General features: G+C 32.4%; 1 protein-coding gene across 2 annotated transcripts in view; it reads right to left on the bottom strand.

Moving 5' to 3' along the window:
- LOC142323451 (mitochondrial import inner membrane translocase subunit TIM50-C-like) overlaps positions 1 to 21,905 on the bottom strand; it is a 64,062-nt gene that overhangs the window by 8,392 nt on the left and 33,765 nt on the right. For both annotated transcript variants that reach the window (XM_075363089.1, XM_075363098.1), the window contains exons 6-7: positions 16,100 to 16,231; positions 10,008 to 10,131 (exon numbers count right to left, since the gene is read on the bottom strand). In XM_075363089.1, coding sequence (XP_075219204.1) covers positions 10,008 to 10,131; positions 16,100 to 16,231 — 256 coding nt within the window. The remainder of the gene's footprint in view (positions 1 to 10,007; positions 10,132 to 16,099; positions 16,232 to 21,905) is intronic.

The following is a 21,905-nucleotide window of genomic DNA, read 5'->3' on the forward strand; positions in this document are numbered from 1 at the left end:
CAAACATCATGGATTGTTTTTTTACAGTCTGCAACAATAGCTTCTCGCACTTTCGTGATGTTTTCCGATGTGCTTGTTGATGGTCTTCCTGAACGCTCATCATCATCGACTGTCGTTCGTCCATCTTTGAATCGTTTGGTACCACAAAAAAGTTTTACTTTTACTCATAGCATTGTCACCAAATGTTTCCACAAGCATGCGATGGGTTTCTGCACCAGTTTTTTTAAGCATGAAGCTAAATTTGATGCGGGTTCTTTGCTCTTTAAAATCTGCCATTTAGAACTTCGCTGAAGCAGTAAAACACAACCGCACGAAAGTCAACAATGCAGCTTCTCATCGTCACAGCTGTTGGAACACTGATTCACAAAGAGTACTGTTAGCTACATCTAGCGGCAGCAAGTCGTACCAGCAATGGTTCGCGTGCAAAATTAAAATTCCCCGAACTTTTGGGTAGCACCTCATGTGTGAAATATTAACTAATCAATGCAACCTTATCAACAAAGATTATCATCTTGCTTTCTGATAATTTTTATACAAAAATCCCACATGCAGAATTAAAAAAAACTCATTAACTGAAAGAATCAGCTAATTTACCATATGAGTATCACAAAGGTCAACAATTATATCTTCCTGAAGTTAACATAAAAAAAAAACTAGAGACTGGGGATACATCCTATTACAATTCTAGGAATTTATAGCTAATTTGTAACAAAAAAAACCATTACATTGTTTAATAATGGCTATTCAGGTAAATCTCATTTAACCAGCAAACGGTAAAAAATTACCAAATTTCTCAAAGACAAATATAATTACTTTATAAATGTTGATTTGAAATATCATCAACTTGCTTGATATGGTTCTACTAAATATCATACAAACTGTACTAAAAAAAATTTACTAAACCTAAAAGATATATTTTCAAGATTTCAACACTAAAAGTGTTTTGTAATGATAGTCTCATCAAATTCTGAATGTACAGCTGGTCCCAACCAGTAACGTTAACAAAACCTGAAGCTCATGAAGAATGAATAAAATATTTTACAAGTTTAGGTAAGTAAACACCAAAATCTGTTCCAAAAAAGAGTTGTCTAATCTTATTTCTCTTTGTTAAATCTTTACAATCTGATTCGGAAGACCAATTTTTGTTTCTGGATATATAAATTTTTAATTTTCTCAATTCTAACATGGTTGATATTAAAGTTAAAAAGTTATTAGATAATAATTGAGGTTCAAAATGGTATTAAATGTTACTTTTATAACAAAAGTAAACACGCAGTAAAATAGATTCTGTAATAAAATTTTAATGACAGTACAAAACCTTTTACCACTTATATGTTTAAGATCAAATTAACCCTACAGTGAAACAGAAAGCATTAAATGCTATTAAAAATTTGTATGCCATTTATAAAGAAGTTATAAAAATGCGTGAAAAAATGTATAGAGAAATGTTAATTTTTTGATGGAGTAAAACTAAAATTCTCTTTTGGAAAAAAAAATTTAATATTACGTAAAGCTGCATTTAACATTTAAGTAAATGATGTTAAAGATCAAAATAAAATGCGGATGTACATCATTCCCTAAATAATAAAAAACATGAATTTTATTAAAAAAAGTACTCAAATTTCTGGCTTAGACTGGGTAATATTTAAAATTACAATTAATAGTATCATTATTTTTATAGAAGATAATATATATGTAGTATATACGAGGGTTATTTTTTTTCAAGGTCCAATCGGTCGCGAAATAAAAACCCGTGCAAAAATCAGATGAACCTTTGCACATATGTGTTGTGTAGCGTCTCTAGTATGGCCGTCAATCACGCCGCGTCACTTCGTTTAGTTCTGAAAACGCAGCTAGCACGTAAACATGTCTACAATAGAATCTCCTGCCAACTGTGAAGTGTGTGCAGTAATTCGATTTCTTCAAGCTGAGGGGTGTAATGCAGCTGAAATTCATCGACGAACAAGTAATGTGTACGGTGAAACTTCAATGAGTGACAGCAAAGTGCGACAATGGTGCAGGATGTATAGATGTTCATGATGCAGGCGATCAGGGAAGGAAGCGAGTGCCAACCGATGATCTTGTTGAGCGAGTGGATGAGGCAATTCGAGAAAATCGTTGGTTCACAATTTCTGTATTGAGTGATTCGATTTCTGAAATTTCAAGGTTAGCTCTGTACACCATTGTGAGTGAGAGACTTCAGTATCGTAAACTGTGTGCGAGATGGGTTCCCAAGATGCTGTCCGATCATCACAAAACAATGAGAATGAACGCCTCCCTAATGTTTCTCCAGCGTTACCACAATGAAAGAGAAGATTTTTTGAACGAAATTGTCACAGGGGACAAGACATGGGTCTATTTCGAAACTGAAGAAACAAAAAAACAATCCAAACAGTGGATGAATTCTCATTCTCCCAGTAAACCAAAGAAGTTCAAGCGAACTTTCTCCAACAGAAAGTATATGGCTACTGTGTTCTGGGACCGGAATGGAGTTCTCTTGGTGGAATTCATGGAACGTGGCACGACCATCACTGCAGCCTCATACTGTGCGACTCTTCAATGTCTACGTAGGGCAATTCAGAATAAGCAAAGAGGAATGTTGTCATCAGGCATTGTCTTTCTCCATGACAATGCTCGGCCGCACACTGCAGCTGTAACAAAGAAGCTCCTGCAGCATTTTCGTTGGGAAGTGTTTGATCACCCACCTTACAGTCCGGAGTTGGCACCATCTGATTTTCACCTCTTTGCTCACATGAAACACTGGCTAGGAGGACAACATTTTGGCACAGACATCAAGCTGCAGACCATCGTAGAAACATGGCTGAAAACACAGGCGGCTCTGTTCTCTAACGAGGGTATTGGAAAGTTGGTACCACCCTATGACAAATGTCTAAATCGGGGTGGCGACTATGTAGGGAAATAGCGTAACTATGTAAGTATTTGTTACAAATAAAAAATTTTTTATTTTCACTGTGGTTTTAATTTTGTGACCGATCGGACCTTGAAAAAAGTAATCCTCGTAATAATATAGTATATGTGAGTATTAAAATTATTACTTTAATAAAATTAAACTTTACTGCTTTACAGTTCTTTTACATATGCTCATAAGCATTTTTATATCAACTGCTACTTCATAAGATGAGTATATTAAAATAAAAAAGAATAATAAAAAAACATTAAAATATCAACAATTTTAAATTCTTTTGTTAAACTTAAAAACAAAAAGAACATCTGTCTTTCAATTCATTATCTACTGATAACATTACACACGTTTGTGGAAGTTAGAACAAACAATTTCATTGTTTATTTAAATATAATTTAAAAGTAATTATTAAATTAAATTTATAAGTTGGTTTAAACTCACCAGGAGTTTTCTAAACTAGTTATTGTTATTACATTTTCATTATATGAAATATTTCATGACTATGACATTAAAATTTGTTCTTAACATCTAATTTTGTTACATTTTCCATTTTTGAAAACATATATTTGCATATTTTATTATGATGCATGTGTTTTTCTCATACAAGCATGTTTATAAATTTCTTTCTTTAAAACTGATTAGTCATCAACATTTTTTACAGTTTTGATTTCCAAATTTTACTTCATAGACACCTGCCTTTTTTAGTAATATATTGTTTTTATCTGTTGTTTTCATTTTAACTAGTAAAATGCATTTTATTTAAAATCCAATTGTAGGAACAATGTTTCTATTCAATGAGTACATTTCCCTACTTTTTACTAACATTACTCTTAAATTTAATTTTTATTGTCATCACCTAGGAAGTACAGGTCCTTGATGTGATGGTGATACATGTCCCAATGACTATGAGAACTATGCTAGGTGGTAGTTTGCTATCAGTATGACCTTCCAAACCGGACAGATCAAAGGGTAGGGTAAGAACAGGATTAAAAGGATGAATCCTGTTAACAGGATTAATAAGAACAGATTAAAAGGTACCCTAAACAGCAGCTAAGTCAGGCCTAGCAAGTCACTAGTGGAGAGAAAATTGCTTTCAAAAATCAAACTAAGCCTTGGAGGACTGGAAATAAGGATAAAAACTAGCAATTCGCACATTTAGGAATTGAATATTTTTTAGCATTGAATATTATTTTTTTAAATGGGAAAGTGGATGAGCTGATAAGGGGATGGAGGAGAGGAACATTTTTTTAACTTTGAGAGACAAAATGGAAGGGAGAGGACAGCGAGAGATTGGGCTATAAACTCTACTGGAAGGGAAATGACAGGGTAGCGAGAAATTATGTTGCCCTCACAGTAAATGAAAGGACAAAGAGAGAGGAGTTGACATATGTGTCTGAAAGGCTGATCAGTATTAAAATTAAAAATGAAATAGAAGTGTTGCATATATCACAAATATATGCACCATAAGTAGGATATTCTAAAAAGGAAAAAGGAAATTTTGAAGAGTTATTAAAACTGAATGTTGACAAGTACAAAAAACTATCATGATGGGAGATTTTAATTCACAGTTTGGAAGATATACGAATATATATGAACAGTGCTGGGGCCCTTTGGTTGGAGAGACAGAAATACAGATAATGAACCTATTGAATATGTGCCAAAGGAATGGGCTAAGACTGGAAAACAGCTTATTTAAGAAGAGGAAAAGTCATATGATTACCTTGTACAATTGGGTTGGCTATACAGTGTTATCAACTACATAATCACAGATCAAGACTGGACATAAACTGAGGGATGTCAAAGTCATCCCAATTTATCAGTGATGGGTGATTATAAGATTACATTGATAAACATAATTTTTGTTTCCTAACATGCGATACATGATTTTAATGTATTTTGATGCTGAAGATGAATATGAACTCAGAATCTTTCTATCACCCACCATTTTTGAAAAATTTTTTAATTTTAATTAAAGAAGTTTTTTCATTTTTCAACATATAGTTGGAATTTTTTACTTATTATAAACAATACTAGACAAAGAATTACATGATATCATAATCACATATTATGACATCATATCTAATACTGAAGAGTGAGCCTTTGTGGACAAGATTATTCATGTCTGTGCACGTCAAAACATGTAGCTAAAAACACAGCTGTGTTGTTTGTATTAAGCACTGGATTTAGGAATGAATTAATTTTGTTCAGTCTTATTGCTGTCTTAAGTATGTTAACAGTCCAGTGTAATAATGCCTTGAAATTGTGTAAATGATGTGGATGTCTTTTGTTATGTATGTGGTGAGTTTACTGTAAAATCAAATAGAAAAAACATTACACCTTTAATTAAAAAAGAATACCATTTATACTTTCAGTGTAAAATTGGTGATCAGGATAAGACGTGGGCTTCTCATATAGTATGCACTAATCATTCTGTATATTTAAGAGGATGGCTGAAAGGTACATGGAACACTTTGCCGTTTGGTGTACCTACGGATTGGTGTGAACCCAAGGATCATGTAACCAATGTTACTTTTGTTTAAAAAGTGTCTCTGGAATTTCTAAAAATCTAAATATAATGTAAAATATCCTTCATTGCAATCTGCAATCAGGCCTGCACCTCACAGTGAAATTATTCCAGTTGAAAGCAGCAATAAAGAATTAGGCAGTACTGAAGACAACAATGATTTTGATTTTGAATTATCTTCCAATAAGTCACATCTTAAATCAGAAGGTGAATTAAATGACTTGGTTAGAGATTTAAATTTATCAAAAAATCAAGCTGAACTGTTAGGAGTATCAAGACGACTGCAAGGTAGGAATTTACTTCAAAAAAATACAAAAATTTCAGGCTTTCGAAGCCGACAAAAAGAACTTTCTCAGTACTTTATTGAAGAAATTAATTTGGTTTATTAAACAAATATTGATGAAATTATGTTGCACTTGGGACAAGTTCATAAACCTGAGGACCGGCGTATTTTCATAGATTCGTCCAAGTATTGTTTAAAAAGTGGCTCTATTACACAATGGTAACAAATATCCTTTGATACCAATCGCTTATGGCATTAATTTGAAAGAGACATATACGATATGATGAAAGACATTCTTGAAAAAATAAATTATAAAAACATAGCTAGAACATATATGGTGATTTGAAAGTTATAGTATAAACCGCTATAAAGGGAAATGGAATACTAACATGCTAGCCAATTAATGTTGGACATTAATTTTGAATGTGCCTGAGGCTATTTATAAAAGAAAAGCATCAGCGAAATCATTTTAACACAGGTAAGGCCATGCAAGATTATAAATTTTACAGATTTTAAGTATATTTTCCTAATTTCTTTTTTAAACGTAATTTATTTAAAACTAAGGGTGATAAAAAATTGTATTAACAGATCTGTAATGTAACCAAAAAAGTAATTCAAGAAATGGTATCACACTTAGGGTAACATTAAAAAAAGCTTTTTTTATCAATCAGTGTTATTGGTGGGTGACTCCATAATAAGACAAGTGAAAACAACAACTGAGTCTGTAAAGGAAATAAGGTTTGGAAGCCGAAGAAAGAAAAGATTAAACAAGAATTTAAAGGATTGGTAAGGGCAAGATTGTGAAATGATATAGGAAAAGAGGTTTTGAGGTAGAGTAGGCATGCTTCAAGAGAGCTTTTGTAGAGGCAGCAGAAAAGGTGTATGGGAGAACTTTCAGGAGGATCAACCAGAAGATAAACTGAAGTGTCTGTTGAAAAGAGAGTATGTTAAAGGCAGTAAGGGAAAAGAACAAAGCCTGGGGAGAATGGCGGAAAAGCAGGAAGAAGAATGATAGAGAGGATTTAAAAAAGAAAAACCTTTATGAAAACAAGAAATGGGTGTGCCTAAGAATAATACGTGAAGAGAAAGAGAAAGTATAGGATGATTTCACTAAAAGGTTAGAAGAAGTTGAGGGAAATAAAAAACTAATACAAGATGACGACAAACAGAAGAAAACTTACTGAAGGGGCCAGCAGAATGGAGAAAGAAGGGAACCCAGTTGAAACAGCAGTGGAAATAAGGAAGTATGGGAAAACTACTTCAACAATCTTTTGAATGACCACAACAGAAAGAGGACCAAGTGGATGTAAGAAGCTATGAATAACCAAGCAGGGAACCACCATTTTGGCTGGAAACAGAAAATGCAATGAAATCAATGAAAGACAATAAAGCAGGCGGGCTGAGTAAAGTCACAACAGGTATGGTGAAAGCTGCAGGACCAGTGGGAGAACAATGGTTGTACAGATTAAGGAAGGTATGGACAAAGAGTACAGAGGAAAAAGAGAAGTAGTACCAATACTCAAGAAAGGGAGCAGGTAACGGTGTAAGAATCACAGAAGAATTACACTCATGAGCCAGTGAAGAACAACATGGCTTTTGGCCAGGAAGAAGCACAATAGACCGGATTTTTTCATTAAGGCAGATGATTGAAAAGAAGTGGGAATTTTAGAAGAAAATCTGTATGATATTTGTTAACATTAGAAAGGCTATAGTGAATGGGAAATATATCTGGCAAAATCTGGAAGAATTGGAAGTAGACCTGTACATAATAGGATAGTAAAAAAACTGTATAGAGTAAACCAGTGCAGAGTGAGGACCTTAGAAGGACCAACAAGGTGGTTCAAAATTACGAGAGGACTAAACCAAGGAATCATATTTTTGCTAATTCTATTTAACTTAATCATGAGATTTTTGGAAAGGAAAGTAAAGGGAAATCTACAGAAACAGAATAAACAAAACCCATGATCTTTGCAGACGGTATAGTAATAAGGCATTAAGGAGGTACAAGGGGAAATGGATGAAAGGAATTAGCAGTTTAACTGGGTAAGTCTTGAAAGAGTCATTCAACTAAATGCTCTGTAAGTTAAAAAAAGATTACTTATTTGGTAGCCAAAATAACAAACAATTTGGTAGAGTGGAACATGAAACTGCAAAGTGATTGGAGAGGGAGAGACATTTGATCTGGGACAAGAAAATACCAAGGAAGGCAAAAGAGATAATGTATAAAATGTATTATGAACAAAGGTCATCTAAATTTAAACCGGAATTTTGTCGTGCAGACTGAGATAGGGCCTTGAATGTGGTGGAGCACTGCGAGTAGTTAGTTGGATATGTGTGGAGGGGAACAACTGGCCAACCACACTCATAGGTCATGTTCTCACATCAGTGACAGAATATCTGAGCAGAAGGTACCATCTTCTGTGGCAAATGAATTATAATCTGATTTTTAACCAATGAAGGTGTCAAATCCTCTGAAATTTTGACTTGACTCCAGGCAAAGTTCTAAGATGCTACCCTGTCAGAAACTCGTGCTTGATTGTCTCAAAAAATTTCAAAATGGTCATGATGCAGTGGAGAACTAAAGTCACCAATTCAATAACAAATTCTGGCCATTTGTGACCTTGTGCAAGGTGAATGCTGCATAACCATTGCTGAAATTGCTTCAGAGGTGAGTATAAGTGTTTGGAGTGCATGCAATGTTGTCAGACATTCTTGGATATAACAGTGTTGGCAAGGTGGGTTCCAGGTCTTTTCACTGGGGCACAGATAAATATTCAGAAAGACATATGTCAGCGACTTCTGAATCACTTTGAGGAAGCAGGAAAAGCATTTTAGGACCTTATTGTGATATGCGACAAAATGTGGGTCCTCCACTACACTCCAGAAAGTAAGAAAACAAATATGGAGTGGAAAAAAAGTGGGGAGAAGGCACTGATCAAGGCCAAGAAACACTTGTCTACTGGAAACGTTCTGGCAACTGAGTTTCAGGACTCAAAAAGTATGCTGCTAATTGATTTCTGCATGAACAAAGGACAGTAAATGTGGTATACTATTGCAAGATGTTGGATGTTGTCAGAGCTACTTATTGCAAGAAATGATACCAGCAACCGATTCGCAACGTCCTCTTTCTCCACGACAATGCATGGCCAGATACAGCAGCTAAAATTCATTCGACACCTCTTGAACACCCACCTTACGTTGACTTGTCATTGTGAAATTTCCACATTTGGTTTGCTGAAAGAAGTTTTAGGAGGGGAAAGATTTATAGATGATGCCTTAGTTAAGCATTATGTGCATAAGTGGTTGTTGGGGCAGTCATCTTGTTTTTTTTGATGAGGGTATCTGAAAGCTACCTATCTGGTGCAGAAAATATATTCCTGTTACAGGAAACTACATAGAAAAATAAGCTAATTTAATCTAATATCAATAAAGCTATGTAAACAGATTCTGGTTTATATCTGAATGACCCATATACTAATAATAATATATGCAGCATAGACATGGGTGTTGAATGAAAGACACTGAAGTAGATTACAGGCTGGCGAGATGTAACTCCTAAGAAGTATGGCAGGAAATACATGAAGAGAATAAGGAAAGAGAACATCAGAGAGCAGATTGGAAATTAAGGTCTGGGAAAGAGAATGGAGGAGGGCAGAATGAGGTGGCTAGGATATGTGAAGAGAATGAATGCTGGTAGAAATCCAAGAGGTGGGAAGAGGAGAGGCTTAGTCTCTCAACAGGAACAGGAGTGGCTACATCCCTCCAATTTATTTGTTATCATTTACAGTATAGTTATCTAGTCTGCATAAAGACTAAATTAAAATAGTTTAAACATTCAACTAAATAGTTTAATTCTTTTATAACAAATTTATTGTGAGGATCTATTAATTATAACACTATAAATAGACTTTTTTGGTGATGTGGATGAACTGTGCTACTGTTAAATGTTACTATTAGCAGCATAGCAACTTTAGTGTTTCAGGTATTATTTAAATACTTTGGTTTATATATAAATATATTTACTTGTAGTTAAATACTGTAAATCACATCTGTCAAAAAGAATGTTAAAAAAATAGTTACAAGAAAATGGAAGTGCTCATTACCAATTCATGAGAATAACAACAGCCAAAAAAATCTCTATGTCAAAGAAGTCTATGGCAAATTACAGTTTTTAACGTTATTAAAAAAAAGTCAATCATCCCATAAATAGGGTCACAGTTGTAAAAAAAATTAAATCATGATAAATACAGTATTATCATAAAGGCGCAATTACTTACTTCTAAGAAAGACAGCAAGGTCGACAAGTGTAGTATCATCATCATTGCCCTTCCAACGTGGTATTATAAAGGCATTATTACGGTGGAACTTCACAGAATTTTGATTCCAGTCAATTACAACTACCTATTTAAAGAATTAAAAACAGAAAAAATTCAGTAATAAGTATATGAAAAAAGAGAAAATCATTAATTATACTTAATACAATTATACTTACACTATATATTATATTATTATAATTACATTAATGCTTTATACAATTTTTATTTCACTTGACCTTATTTCTTCTAATTATTTACATTAAATATAACTATTACTGAGGGTTAAGGATGATTTAACTCTAGAAATTTGAAAATTTGCACAAATGTTAAAATGAGTGCAATAACTATAACATTAGTAAAAACATCAATGGAAGGAGCAATTTTTCAGTTGTTTAAATACTGCTAATCTTTGTTTACATTTCAACTCTTATCACCAATTACTAATGCTGATGTGCAAATGTTTGAAACTTCTAAGCATACATAATATTAATAGCAGATAAGACCTTATTAATAAGGTTTTACAGTTTAATTTTTTTTATTTTGAGAATTACACTAGTTACTAATAAAATTTTGATATAGATCATTATTCTAATAAGATCTCAAGATCAGGTCATCTAATTTTGCTTAAATCAAAATAAAAGTTTAGTTTTTATTTTAAATTTTATTCATCAGTACCAAATGTACTTTCAATAAAGCGATGTACATCTGTCTTTACAGCAAGGATGGATTGAAGGGAACTATGAAGTCCTCAGGCTGCATTAGATCTGCAACAGACTTTCTTTGTATTCTGCAGTTCAATACAGTGTCTTCTAAATGGGTACCATGCCAACTAATTGCAGAATTGAAAGAATTTGTTGATGCTTGTAAGGAAGTTTTACAGTGCTTTGAAGCAAAAGGTTAGGGCAATCTAGTAAGAACTGTCACTGCAGGTGGAACAACAGCCTGCTTCTACCAATTGAAAACCAAGAAAGCAAGGAAAAGTGCATAGCTTCTAATTAAAACTGAAAGAATTCTGCACAAACAGTGGGAAGGATTTTGCTGACTCTCTTTAGAAATGAATAAGAGGGTGGTAAATTTGGAGTAATAGACATTCAAGGTGAACACTGTCACTAATATGCAGTCCTCCTCAAGAATCACAATTTTGCAATTAAATGGTGGACAGGAATGGTGAGCAGAGTGAGCTCTGCAGCCATGTAGCCTGGGTTGGCTCCAGGGTTCACCAGGGATGACCTGAGCTCTGGGGATCCAGGGGCAGAGCCCCCGGGCTAGTATAATTTATAATTATTTATAAATAATCAAATAATCAAAATAATTGTATAAAAAATGTTTAATACCTTTTACATTTTGTTTCTTTGCAAAAAACAAGTTTTCATTTGACCCTCCCTCAGATAAGTAATACAAAATTAAAAAGATTTTGAAACAAACTTCTATGAGCAGTTTTTATTATTACATGACACATCCAAATCCTACAATTTTTATTTGAATAATAAAACCTTTACAGAATTATGTACCTCGACATTCAAATATTGATTACACTTTGTGTCAAGTTTTAGCAACTCATTGATATAAATAATGACAGTATGCAATATATAACACAAACACATACACTTTTTTTTAACATGGTTAACAATAATATTAATACTGTTCCTCTTCCATTGTAGCTCATGCTGAACATTTTAGTCTTGTAAGAAGTTTAGTTATAAAAATAAATTTTTTGATTGTTTAGGCCATGATATACATATTCCTAAGATGACAGACTACCTCCTCACCATTTCTTTTATGTAATGGTAAACCATTCTACAACATACGCTTTCAAAATTCTGTAACAATACTGACTCCCATATTAACATTTCTGACAATATCTTTTTTCCATAATTTATCAACATCATGCTAAATGTTTCAGTGATAGTCTAAAAGTTCTCAAACCAACTTATTCTGGTTATTCCAGTTAGTAACATACCAGGTGTTTTTTTAAAGAAAGATTAGTTTTGAAATAAAAACAAAACTGAAAAATATGAACAAAATTTATTAGTTATGCATAAAAACTACATTTATTTACTACCTTTCAACATAGATGCCTTAAACTTCAACACACTTTCCATAGTGCTTCACTACCTTCTTCATTCCTCTTCAAGAAATTCTGCCACCAGTGACTTAAACCTCACAGTTACGCCATTTTTTAATTCATTGTCATCATGTCAAACGTTTATGATGCAAGCTATTGTTTAAGCTGAAGAAAAAGAGAATACTCATTGGGAGCTAAGGCATTCAGATTTTCCAACAAAATTCTTCAAATTGCCTCACTGCCTGATTTGCCATGTGTGGCTGGACATTTCATACAAAAAGAAAATCCCACGGAATAGTATTCCAAATCATTTGTTTTTTACTGCTCCTCTAAGAGTTTTTAATGTTGGCATATGTATGCTAATATTTATCGCATTCAGAATAGTTCTGTAATTACTAAAGTCAATAAGCAAGACATTTTTTGTCCCAAAAATCAGTAGCCATAAGCTTCTTCAGTGAACGTTCTTGTTTGAACTTCTTTGGTCTAAGAGATGATGAACTTCGCCATTAAAGCCTGCTGATTTTCCTTCAATTTTGAATAAGAAATCCAGATTTCATCTCTGGGAACAATATGATCAAATCATTACCTTAATTTTTGTAATACTACAAAAATCGATGTGCTGCAGAAGATGTTTTTCCATGGATAAGTCGGTTTTCATCTTTAGCACTATGTGGCACACAAATTTTTATAGCCCAATTTTTCAATCAAAACTTCATAAATCAAAGATAATGAAACATCCATTAAAAATGTTTGTGACATAGTAAAGCACCAGTATTCTCAAATTTTTTTTGTCAACTCTTTTAATCAAATCATCCATTATAACAGACGCAGGTTTTTAAGGTGCCATGTTTTTCATCATGAATGTTCATTCACCCTTCTAAAAATGAAACTCATAATATTCATATTTATTATGCCACTCATAATATTCAGCCCATAAATGTCATAAATTTGTCTGTGAATTTCAGCCACAGAATTTTTTTTTCCATCAAAAATTGGATTACTTCTTGTTTTTCATACCTGGTGGCATCACAAATTTATACCATTAATCACAGATGGATGAATATAAACAACTAATAACAAAATGATTAAACTATTGTTACTATCAGCTAACGACTGAAATAATAGCCATGCAAGTGCCATCACATATTTAGATTCAAAATGGATCATACTTTAAAAATACACTTTGTAAACTCATCTGCATCTTTGGACTAATTTCTTATTTCAACATTAATCTGTTTCAATCTTTCTACATATGCAGTTCTGGAAATTTAATTCAATTAAAATATACACCCAAATTTGGATTTGATTCATTAGTAGATCTGAAATATAACAGGCATTTTAATTCTACTTAATTACAGTTACTTATTACAGTTAGATACAGTTAATTATGTTATTGTGACATGGGATGCTTTTTACTTAATGTTATTAAGAACTGCTTCATAAAAGTAGAGTTGTCAAACAGGTACAGAATGAACGAGCACTGAAACCTGATAATGAAATTGAGGAGGATGCCATATTGCCAACCCCAAGCTGTGGCATTAGATGCACTTGCTGATGGCAGGCATTTTGTATCCAGAATATCAGAAAATCAGTGATGCCATTTTTAGAGTTAATCATTTAAAAATATTACTTCTGAATCAGTTAAAAAACACAATGAAAAATTAACTGAAACAAAACTGAGAACTCTTATGAAACTTTTAAAAATATATGTGCTAAGTTTAAGTATGACAACAAAAAAATAGTCTGTATAATAATAATAATAATAATAATAATAATAATAATAATAATTATTATTATTATTCTCTTAATATGAGAGGATCAATAAATACCAGTGTTAGGAATGAAAATGCAAGTTTTTGTCAACCTTTTAGGAGGATACACTTTTTTCAACGTCCCTGCCATTTTTTTAAATCCTCTAAAAAATATGATTTATTAAACTCTTCAAAATAGGCTTCTGTCTTGACGATGATCTCTTTGTTTGAGTCAAACTTTTTTCCCTCCTTGCAAGCCATCAAGCCATGTTTTCATGTTTTTTCAGGAGTTGCAGGGAGCCAGGCCAAGTGAGTATGTTGGATGCAGAAGCAATTTGTATCGCAATTCATACAATTTGGGGCTGTAGTACTGCCCTGTGATTGTGCTTCCTTTTTCCAGAAAGTCTACGAGGATTACTCCCATCGCATCCCAAAAAATCATAGGCTTGACCTTTTGGCCAATGGGACCGTCTTGGGCTTCTTTAGAGCAGATTTGCCTGGAAAACCCCATTGTTTTGATTGTTGTTTGGTCTCTGGTGTATAGTAATGGATCTAGGTTTCATCAACAGTGACGACTTGACGTAAAAAGTCCTGTGGATTTTGCTTAAAAAGGTCCAAACACTGCTTCAAAGCTGAAAGCAATATCTGCTTGTTGTCTGAAGTGAGTAATTACAACATCCATCGGGCCAACAGCCTTTTCATTATTAACTTATCATGTAAAATGTTTATTGTAACTCTGAGGGAAAATATGTTGTGAAGGGTGGTAATATTGCATACCATTGTGTAGCCCATTCTTTTAGCCATCTATAAATGATCAGTTTCAAGTCGATCGGTGCAGTGGTGGATATATGTGACAATTTGTGTAACATGTGAATCTTGTTACACGAATCATCACATATGTTGTTGAAGAATCTTGGATGTATCACTACGATCTGGAACTGAAAAAAACAAAGTTCTCAATGGAAAAGGGCGCAGTTGCCACCTCTGAAAAAAGCAAAGATGAGATGTAGTGCTAGTAAGGTTCTGATGATAATCTTTGATTCCGAGGATTTTTATACCAAGATCCTGTCCCTCAAGACCAGACATTCACAGCAGATTATTACAAATTGGTTTTGATCATGATTGCATCATTTTAAGAAAAAACGGCCGCACAATAACATTAATGAAATTTTACTGCATCATGACAATGTGCAAGCTCATGTTGCTCACACTGTAATTGATTTCTTGAATGCTTGTGGCATTGAAACTGTACCCCACCCACCATACAGTCCAGATTTGGCTCCTTGTGTCTTCTGGCTGTTCCCCGAATTCAAGTTTCGAGGGGACAGAAATTCAAAACCAATTATGAGGTCATCAAAGCTGAGGAGGGACGCTGCAAGGAGCTCATGAAAGATGTTTAAAAAGTGGCAGGAATGGTAGAAAAAGTGTATTAGAACCCAGGGTGGTTGGGTTACTTAGAAAAAGAGCATGTAGATTTGGAACATTGAATAAATATTTTTTTCTGTAGAGTGTTTTTATCATTACTTTTTGAACAGCCTCCATAATAATAATAATTATTTTTACTGTGCATTCTAGGATTCTAATTTAATGAATACATTCATTTACAAAAATATGAAGGTATATAATTTCTATCTTCGTTTTCAGCTTATAAACTTCTCTGCTTAAGAAACAATTTGCATTACTTTTAGAATGAAAACTGTATATAAGTACAGGAAACTAATGAGGAACATAATGTTTTGTCTTACTGCTTTAAGTAATTTACTGCAATTAATTTCAATACAAATTATCTATATTAATTCTTGTTAATATCAGTTAAATACACTATCTGACATAAACAGCAAAGTAGTAGCACCTCTGTCTTTCATCCAGAAACTTAAAAGTTTAAATCACACTTATGTAAGAGATTCTTCACATTCTATAAAAATCCACTTATCTTCAAAATAAAGGAGAATAGCTGTAATTAGTTATCAGACTGAAGTTTTCAAAATGAGTAAATAAATACTGTGCATATTTTCAAGACAACCTATTCTTCCACTGCAGTTTTTTAACATGAGCGCTTTCACACTGAAAACTATAAATAAAGTAGTTCTTAAGTAAATAAGTAATTTTCCACAAATATACTTTACTAACAATAATTTTAATACTATTTATATGGCCCTGAGATTTAAATTAATTAACTTGGGAAAATTACCATGAATAAAAAGCAATATTAATGACACATTAAAAAATCTATTTACCTTGCTAAGATCTCTATTTAGGCAGTCCAAATTCTTAACGTGATGTCCATCGACAAAATCTGTTGAATCTCTGACCAACCTATACATTATATATCCATTAGGATCTAATGCATCTAATATTGGGAAAACTGTCTGTAACAAAAATTGAATCTACAATTGCAAGAGTTAAAGCACAGTAAATAAATAATTTTTTTATTCTGGTCAATACATAATACAATATGATGCAAGATATTGTAATATATTATACAAATGTCATCAGGAATGAGTAATTTGCTAAAACACAAATTTTACAGTGAAATTTGTTCCAAATCATTAAGTTTTTAGCAAGGATATAAAAAACTTATGACCACAAAAAGGATGCAATTTTGAATAAGATGGTCGGAATCACTAAGCCTATCAGTAGATTGTAGGGGTAGACTATAGAATAGGTATGTATAGTCCATTGGAATTATGACATCAGAAGTACCAACCCATTGCTTAGATGGACCCAGTTCTGTTACTCTATGTAATGTTTTACACAGTTATCACTAGTTTAATGTTTACACATTCTATGTTTTGTAAAGAGAATAATTTTTAAAAACGTTTTTAATGCACTTCTCAATTTATCATATTCACTATGTTCCAGTTAAAATTCCATGTTTTTGTAGCTGCTCGCTGCACAAGCCACTTAGGGAATACAAAACAATTAGGAATTTTCTTTCATAAGTTCCCCAAAAGTAACTATTTCTCAAACAGTGGGTTCATTTATTGCAAGAAGTATGTTCTTTTTCTTACAAAAATTGAATATATTCAATTTAAATATGTTCCAAGGTTTTTTTTTTAAGTTCAGTTTGCATATTTTCTGACCTTTTTTTCACATTGTGACTTAAAATTTAAAACAGGAATAAATTATTAACCATACCAAAAAAATTGCTTTCAAGTGTACAGTTCCTACATTTATAATTCCATAAGTACTTTAGCAATCTTCACAAACAAGTAATCATATTGAAAATCAGGAAAATGAAAAAAATAGAAAATATTAGGGAGAACAAATTTAGTGTTCCTCAATGCTCTGAAAATAGTAGTAATAAATCAGATATAGTTTTGTTTAAGATAACATCGTAATGGTTTCCCATTCCTTATGTTAAAATATGATACTCAATTTCAAACATTTCTCTCCCCAAGAATATAATAAATTAAACTTATCATTTGGTAACAAAAAAATGAAAACTATATAAAAATATGAAGCAACATTTTCCGCAAACTAGTAATAAAATATTTAAAAAAAAAGAGCAGACATTTATTTTCTGAAGATTTAACAAAAACTGTTCAAATTCAGAATATGTTCAAAAAAGGATTATAATCTTATGTAATGAAAATTCTTGGTCAGTCTCTTCCTAGAAAAGTAAACTATAAAATGATACTTTGAAATATTTCCATCCCGTCAGTTTTTTTTTACTCTTGAGAAAAATCTAAGCTAAGAAGAAATGAGTGAAAACATTTTGAAAATACAAGTTGGGTTTTAACTATATCAATAGGAGCAAAATTTGAATTTTGAATGTTAAAAGATTGTTTAATTTGAAGAAGAGGTTGAATGAATTTGTGGGAGAACTCTAATAATTGTTTCAATGGTATGTAATAAAATTCTACTGTATGAATTGAAATTCATTTCAATTTATGGAATTCAAACCAAAGCAGAAATTTATTACTGCAGCATTTGTGGCATAAACTAATTTCTTGATAAGTAGAAATACACAAATTTATAAGAATGAAACAACTGAGTAAAATATCCCCCCCCAAAAAAAAATGTAATACAAATTGTTCAAAATATTAGTAAAAAAAAAATTAAGAAACTGAGAAATTTTAAACCTGATTACTTCAGTTTAAATTATGAAGTAGGAAGTTGATTTTAATATTTTGTGTAATATATTGAAAATGAAATATAAAATTTTTAATTTTTAAGTATGACTGGTTATCTTATTTTAAACTATTGTTACTTTTATAATAATTATTAACATGAAATTTATTTTTTTTCATTTTGCAATTGTAATGAATTGCAATGTTACTGTCTTAATAAATTACAACAATGTCTTCTTATATAAAATAGTAAGATTACCAAAAAATATCATATAACTAACTTTAGTTAAATCATTAAATTTCAAAAGCATTAGTACAACATAGTTATCAGCCTTCAAAAACAAATTTATTCAACATTTATAATAAAGAAATTACATACATTTTACAAATAATTTCATTATTTCTATGGATTTGGCTTTTTTTATTATTTTTGATGCCTTTGATGTTACTGCCTAAGTGGCCTATGTATATCTTCTGTGTTATTCAATATATTGTGATAAAAAAAACGAAAAAAATTATAAATATTCATAATATGTTATTTGCTGAATCTAAAGATTTTAGTAAACTCCAAAAGAATAAGAACTCCCACTATGAATCATGAGACCTTGACGATGGTGAGGGGGCTTGAGCACTCAGTGATACAAAGTAGCTGGACCGAAGGTGCAACCATATCAGAGAGGTATCTGTTGAGAGCCAGACTAAGGAATAAATCCTGAAAGAGGGCAGCAGCTCTCTTAAGTAGTAGTTAAGGATGTAGGTCAGGAGAAATTAAATAGCCATATCAACATCACTTAATCTTCTGAGTAATGCACAGCTGAAAGCAATGGAAAACTACAGCTAATTTTTTCCAAGAAAATGTAGCTCTTTGCATTTTCTTATAACAAAGATGAAGGTGACTAAAATATTCTGGAGGTAAACTAATCCCCTGTTCGAATCTCAGGTGGGGACTACTAACAAAGGGGTCACCAGAAAATTTAAAAATAAAATTCTACGAGCTGAAAGTGGAATGTTAGAAGTCTAAAACAGTTGGTAGGTTAGAAAATTTTAAGAGGGAAATGGATAGGTTAAATGTAGTAGGAATTAGCGAGGTTTGTTGGGAAGAGGAAAATTACTTTTGGTGAGGATTTTAGAAAAATTAACTCAGATTCAAATAAAGGGGAGTAGGTTTTGTAATGAACAAGAAGATAAGGAAGAGAGTAGAGTATTTCAAAATGCATAGCAATAGAATCATTGCAATAAGGATATCAAAACCTAAGCTGACAATTGTTAACATTTATATGTCTACAAGTGCCCATGATAATGATGATGAGGTAATGTATACGAAGAAATTGATGCAGCAATTACACATAAAAGGGGATGAAAATTTAATAGTTGGAGATAAGAATGCAAGCATTGGAAAAGGCAAGGAAGGAAATATTGTGGGTGAATACAGGCTGGGCAAAAGGAATGAAAGAGGGAACTGACTTAGTGAGTTTTGCACAAAGTATAATTTAGTAATTGCCAACACCCAGTTTAAAAAATCGTAATAAAAGAATATAAACATGGAAAAAGCCAGGTGATACTGCAAGGTATCAGATAGATTACATCATGGTTAAGCAAAGATTTAGAAATCAATTCGTCGACTGCAAAACATACCCTGGAGCAGACATTAATAGCGACCATAATTTAGTGATAATGAAATGTAGATTGGGGTTTAATATCCTGTAAAAAAGGTGTCAGATGAATCGGTGGAATTTAGAGAAGCTTGAGGATGAGGTGGTAAAGAAGATTTTTGAGGAGGATATTGTAAGAGGTCTGAGTAAAAAAGATAGGGTAGAAAATGTAAAAGAATGGCAGAATGTTATAAAGGAAATTCTTAAATCAGCACAAGCGAACTTAGGCGGAATAAAGAGAACTGGTACAAAACCTTCGATTTCAGAGGATATATTGGAGCTGATGGATGAACGTAGAAAGTATAGCAATGCCAATGATGAAGAAGGTAAAACGAAATATTGACAATCAAAAAATAATATAAACAAAAAGTGCAAATTAGCGATCGATGAGTGGATTAAAGAAAAGTGTTCAGAAATGGAAAGAGAAATGATCATTGGTAAAGTAGACGGAGCATACAGGAAAGTTAAGGTGAATTTTGTGGTACATAAATTAAAATCTAATTAAGTGTTAAACAAAGATTGTATACAGATTTATAATACAAAAGAAAAGTCAATAGGTGGGTGGAATTTATTGAAGTTACATGGAGGAAATGAATTAGAAACCTGTGTTACAGAGGAGGAAGAGGAAGTTGAAGAGGATGGAAAGGGAGAAACAATAGTAAGATCTGAATTTAAGACAGCATTAAAAGATTTGAATGGCAGAAAGGCTCCTGGGATGGACGGGATACCAGCAGAATTACTGCGCAGTACAGGTGAGGAGACAATAGCTAGATTATAGAAACTGGTGTGTAATATTTTTAAAAAAGGGGAACTTACATCAGACTTAAAAAACAGTGTTATTGTCATGATACCAAAGAAAGAAGGAGCAGATAAATGTAAAGAATTCTGTACAGAAGAATTGGGAGGAGAGTGGAAGAAGTGTTAGGAGAAGACCAATTTGGTTTCAAGAAAAGTATAGGAACAAGGGAAGCAATTTTAAAACTAAGATTAATAATAGAAGGAAGATTAAAAAAAAATACTTGGCATTTACAGGCTTAGAAAAGGAATTTGATAATGTAGACTGAAATAAAATGTTCAGAATTTAAAAAAAATTAGGGTTCAAGTATAGATATAGAAGAACAACTGCTAACATTTACTGGAACCAAACTGCAACAGTAATAATTGAAGAACATAAGAAAGAAGCCGTAATAAAAAAGGGAGCTCGACAAGGTGGTCCCTATCCCTGTTACTTTTTAATCTTTACATAGAACTAGCAGTTAATGATGTTAAAGAACAATTTAGATCCGGAGTAACAGTGCAAGGTGAAAAGATAAAGATGCTATGATTTGCTAATGATACAGTAATTCTTGCTGAGAGTAAAAAAGATTATAAGAAACAATGAATGGCATGGATGAAGTCCTATGCAAGAACTATTGCATGAAAATAAAGAAGAACAAAACAAAAATAATGAAATGTAGTAGAAATAATGTAGATGGACCACTGAATATAAAAACAGGAAGGGAAAAGATTATGAGGGTAGAAGAATTTTGTTATTTGGGAAGTAGAATTACTAAAGATGGACGAAGCGAAGCAGGAGCAATATAAAATACCGAATTGCACAGGTGAAATGAGCTTTCAGTTAGAAATATAATTTACTTACATGAAAAATTTTTTTAAACGTCAGAAAAACATTTTTGAAAGACAAAAACATTTATATACTTGGAGTGTAGCTTTACATGGAAGTGAAACTTGCGATGATCAGAGTACCTGAGAAGAAAAGATTAGAAGCATTTGAAATGTGGTGATGTAGCAGAATGTTAAAAATCAGATGGATGGATAAAGTGACAAATAAAGAGGTTTTGCAGCAAACTGATGAAGAAAGAAGCATTTGGAAAAATATAGTTAAAAGAAGAGACAGACTTGTAGGCAGATATTAAGGCACCCTGATAGTCGCTTTAATATTGGAAGGTCATGTAAATGGGAAAAATTGTGCAGGCAGGCAACGTTTGGAATATGAAAACAAGTTGTTAGGGATGTAGGATGTGGGGAATATATTGAAATGAAACAACTGGCACTAGATAGGGAATCTTGGGGAAGCTGCATCACATCAGTCAAATGACTGAAGACAAAAAAACATAAGACAACTTAATAACTAGGAATCAGAATATGCAGCCTCTCAACTTAACTGTACCGTTAAAAATATAATTAAGATAAAAGATTACACAACAAGTAAAAAATATATTGAAACAAAAACTACGTCTACAAAAAAATCACACAAGTTTGGTAGTAAGTCATTAAATCCCTTCTATTAATAACGTTTGTTTCTTTGCTTTATTTGA

Source organism: Lycorma delicatula, chromosome 1 (genome assembly GCF_047948215.1).
Source record: "Lycorma delicatula isolate Av1 chromosome 1, ASM4794821v1, whole genome shotgun sequence".
NCBI lineage: Eukaryota > Metazoa > Arthropoda > Insecta > Hemiptera > Fulgoridae > Lycorma > Lycorma delicatula.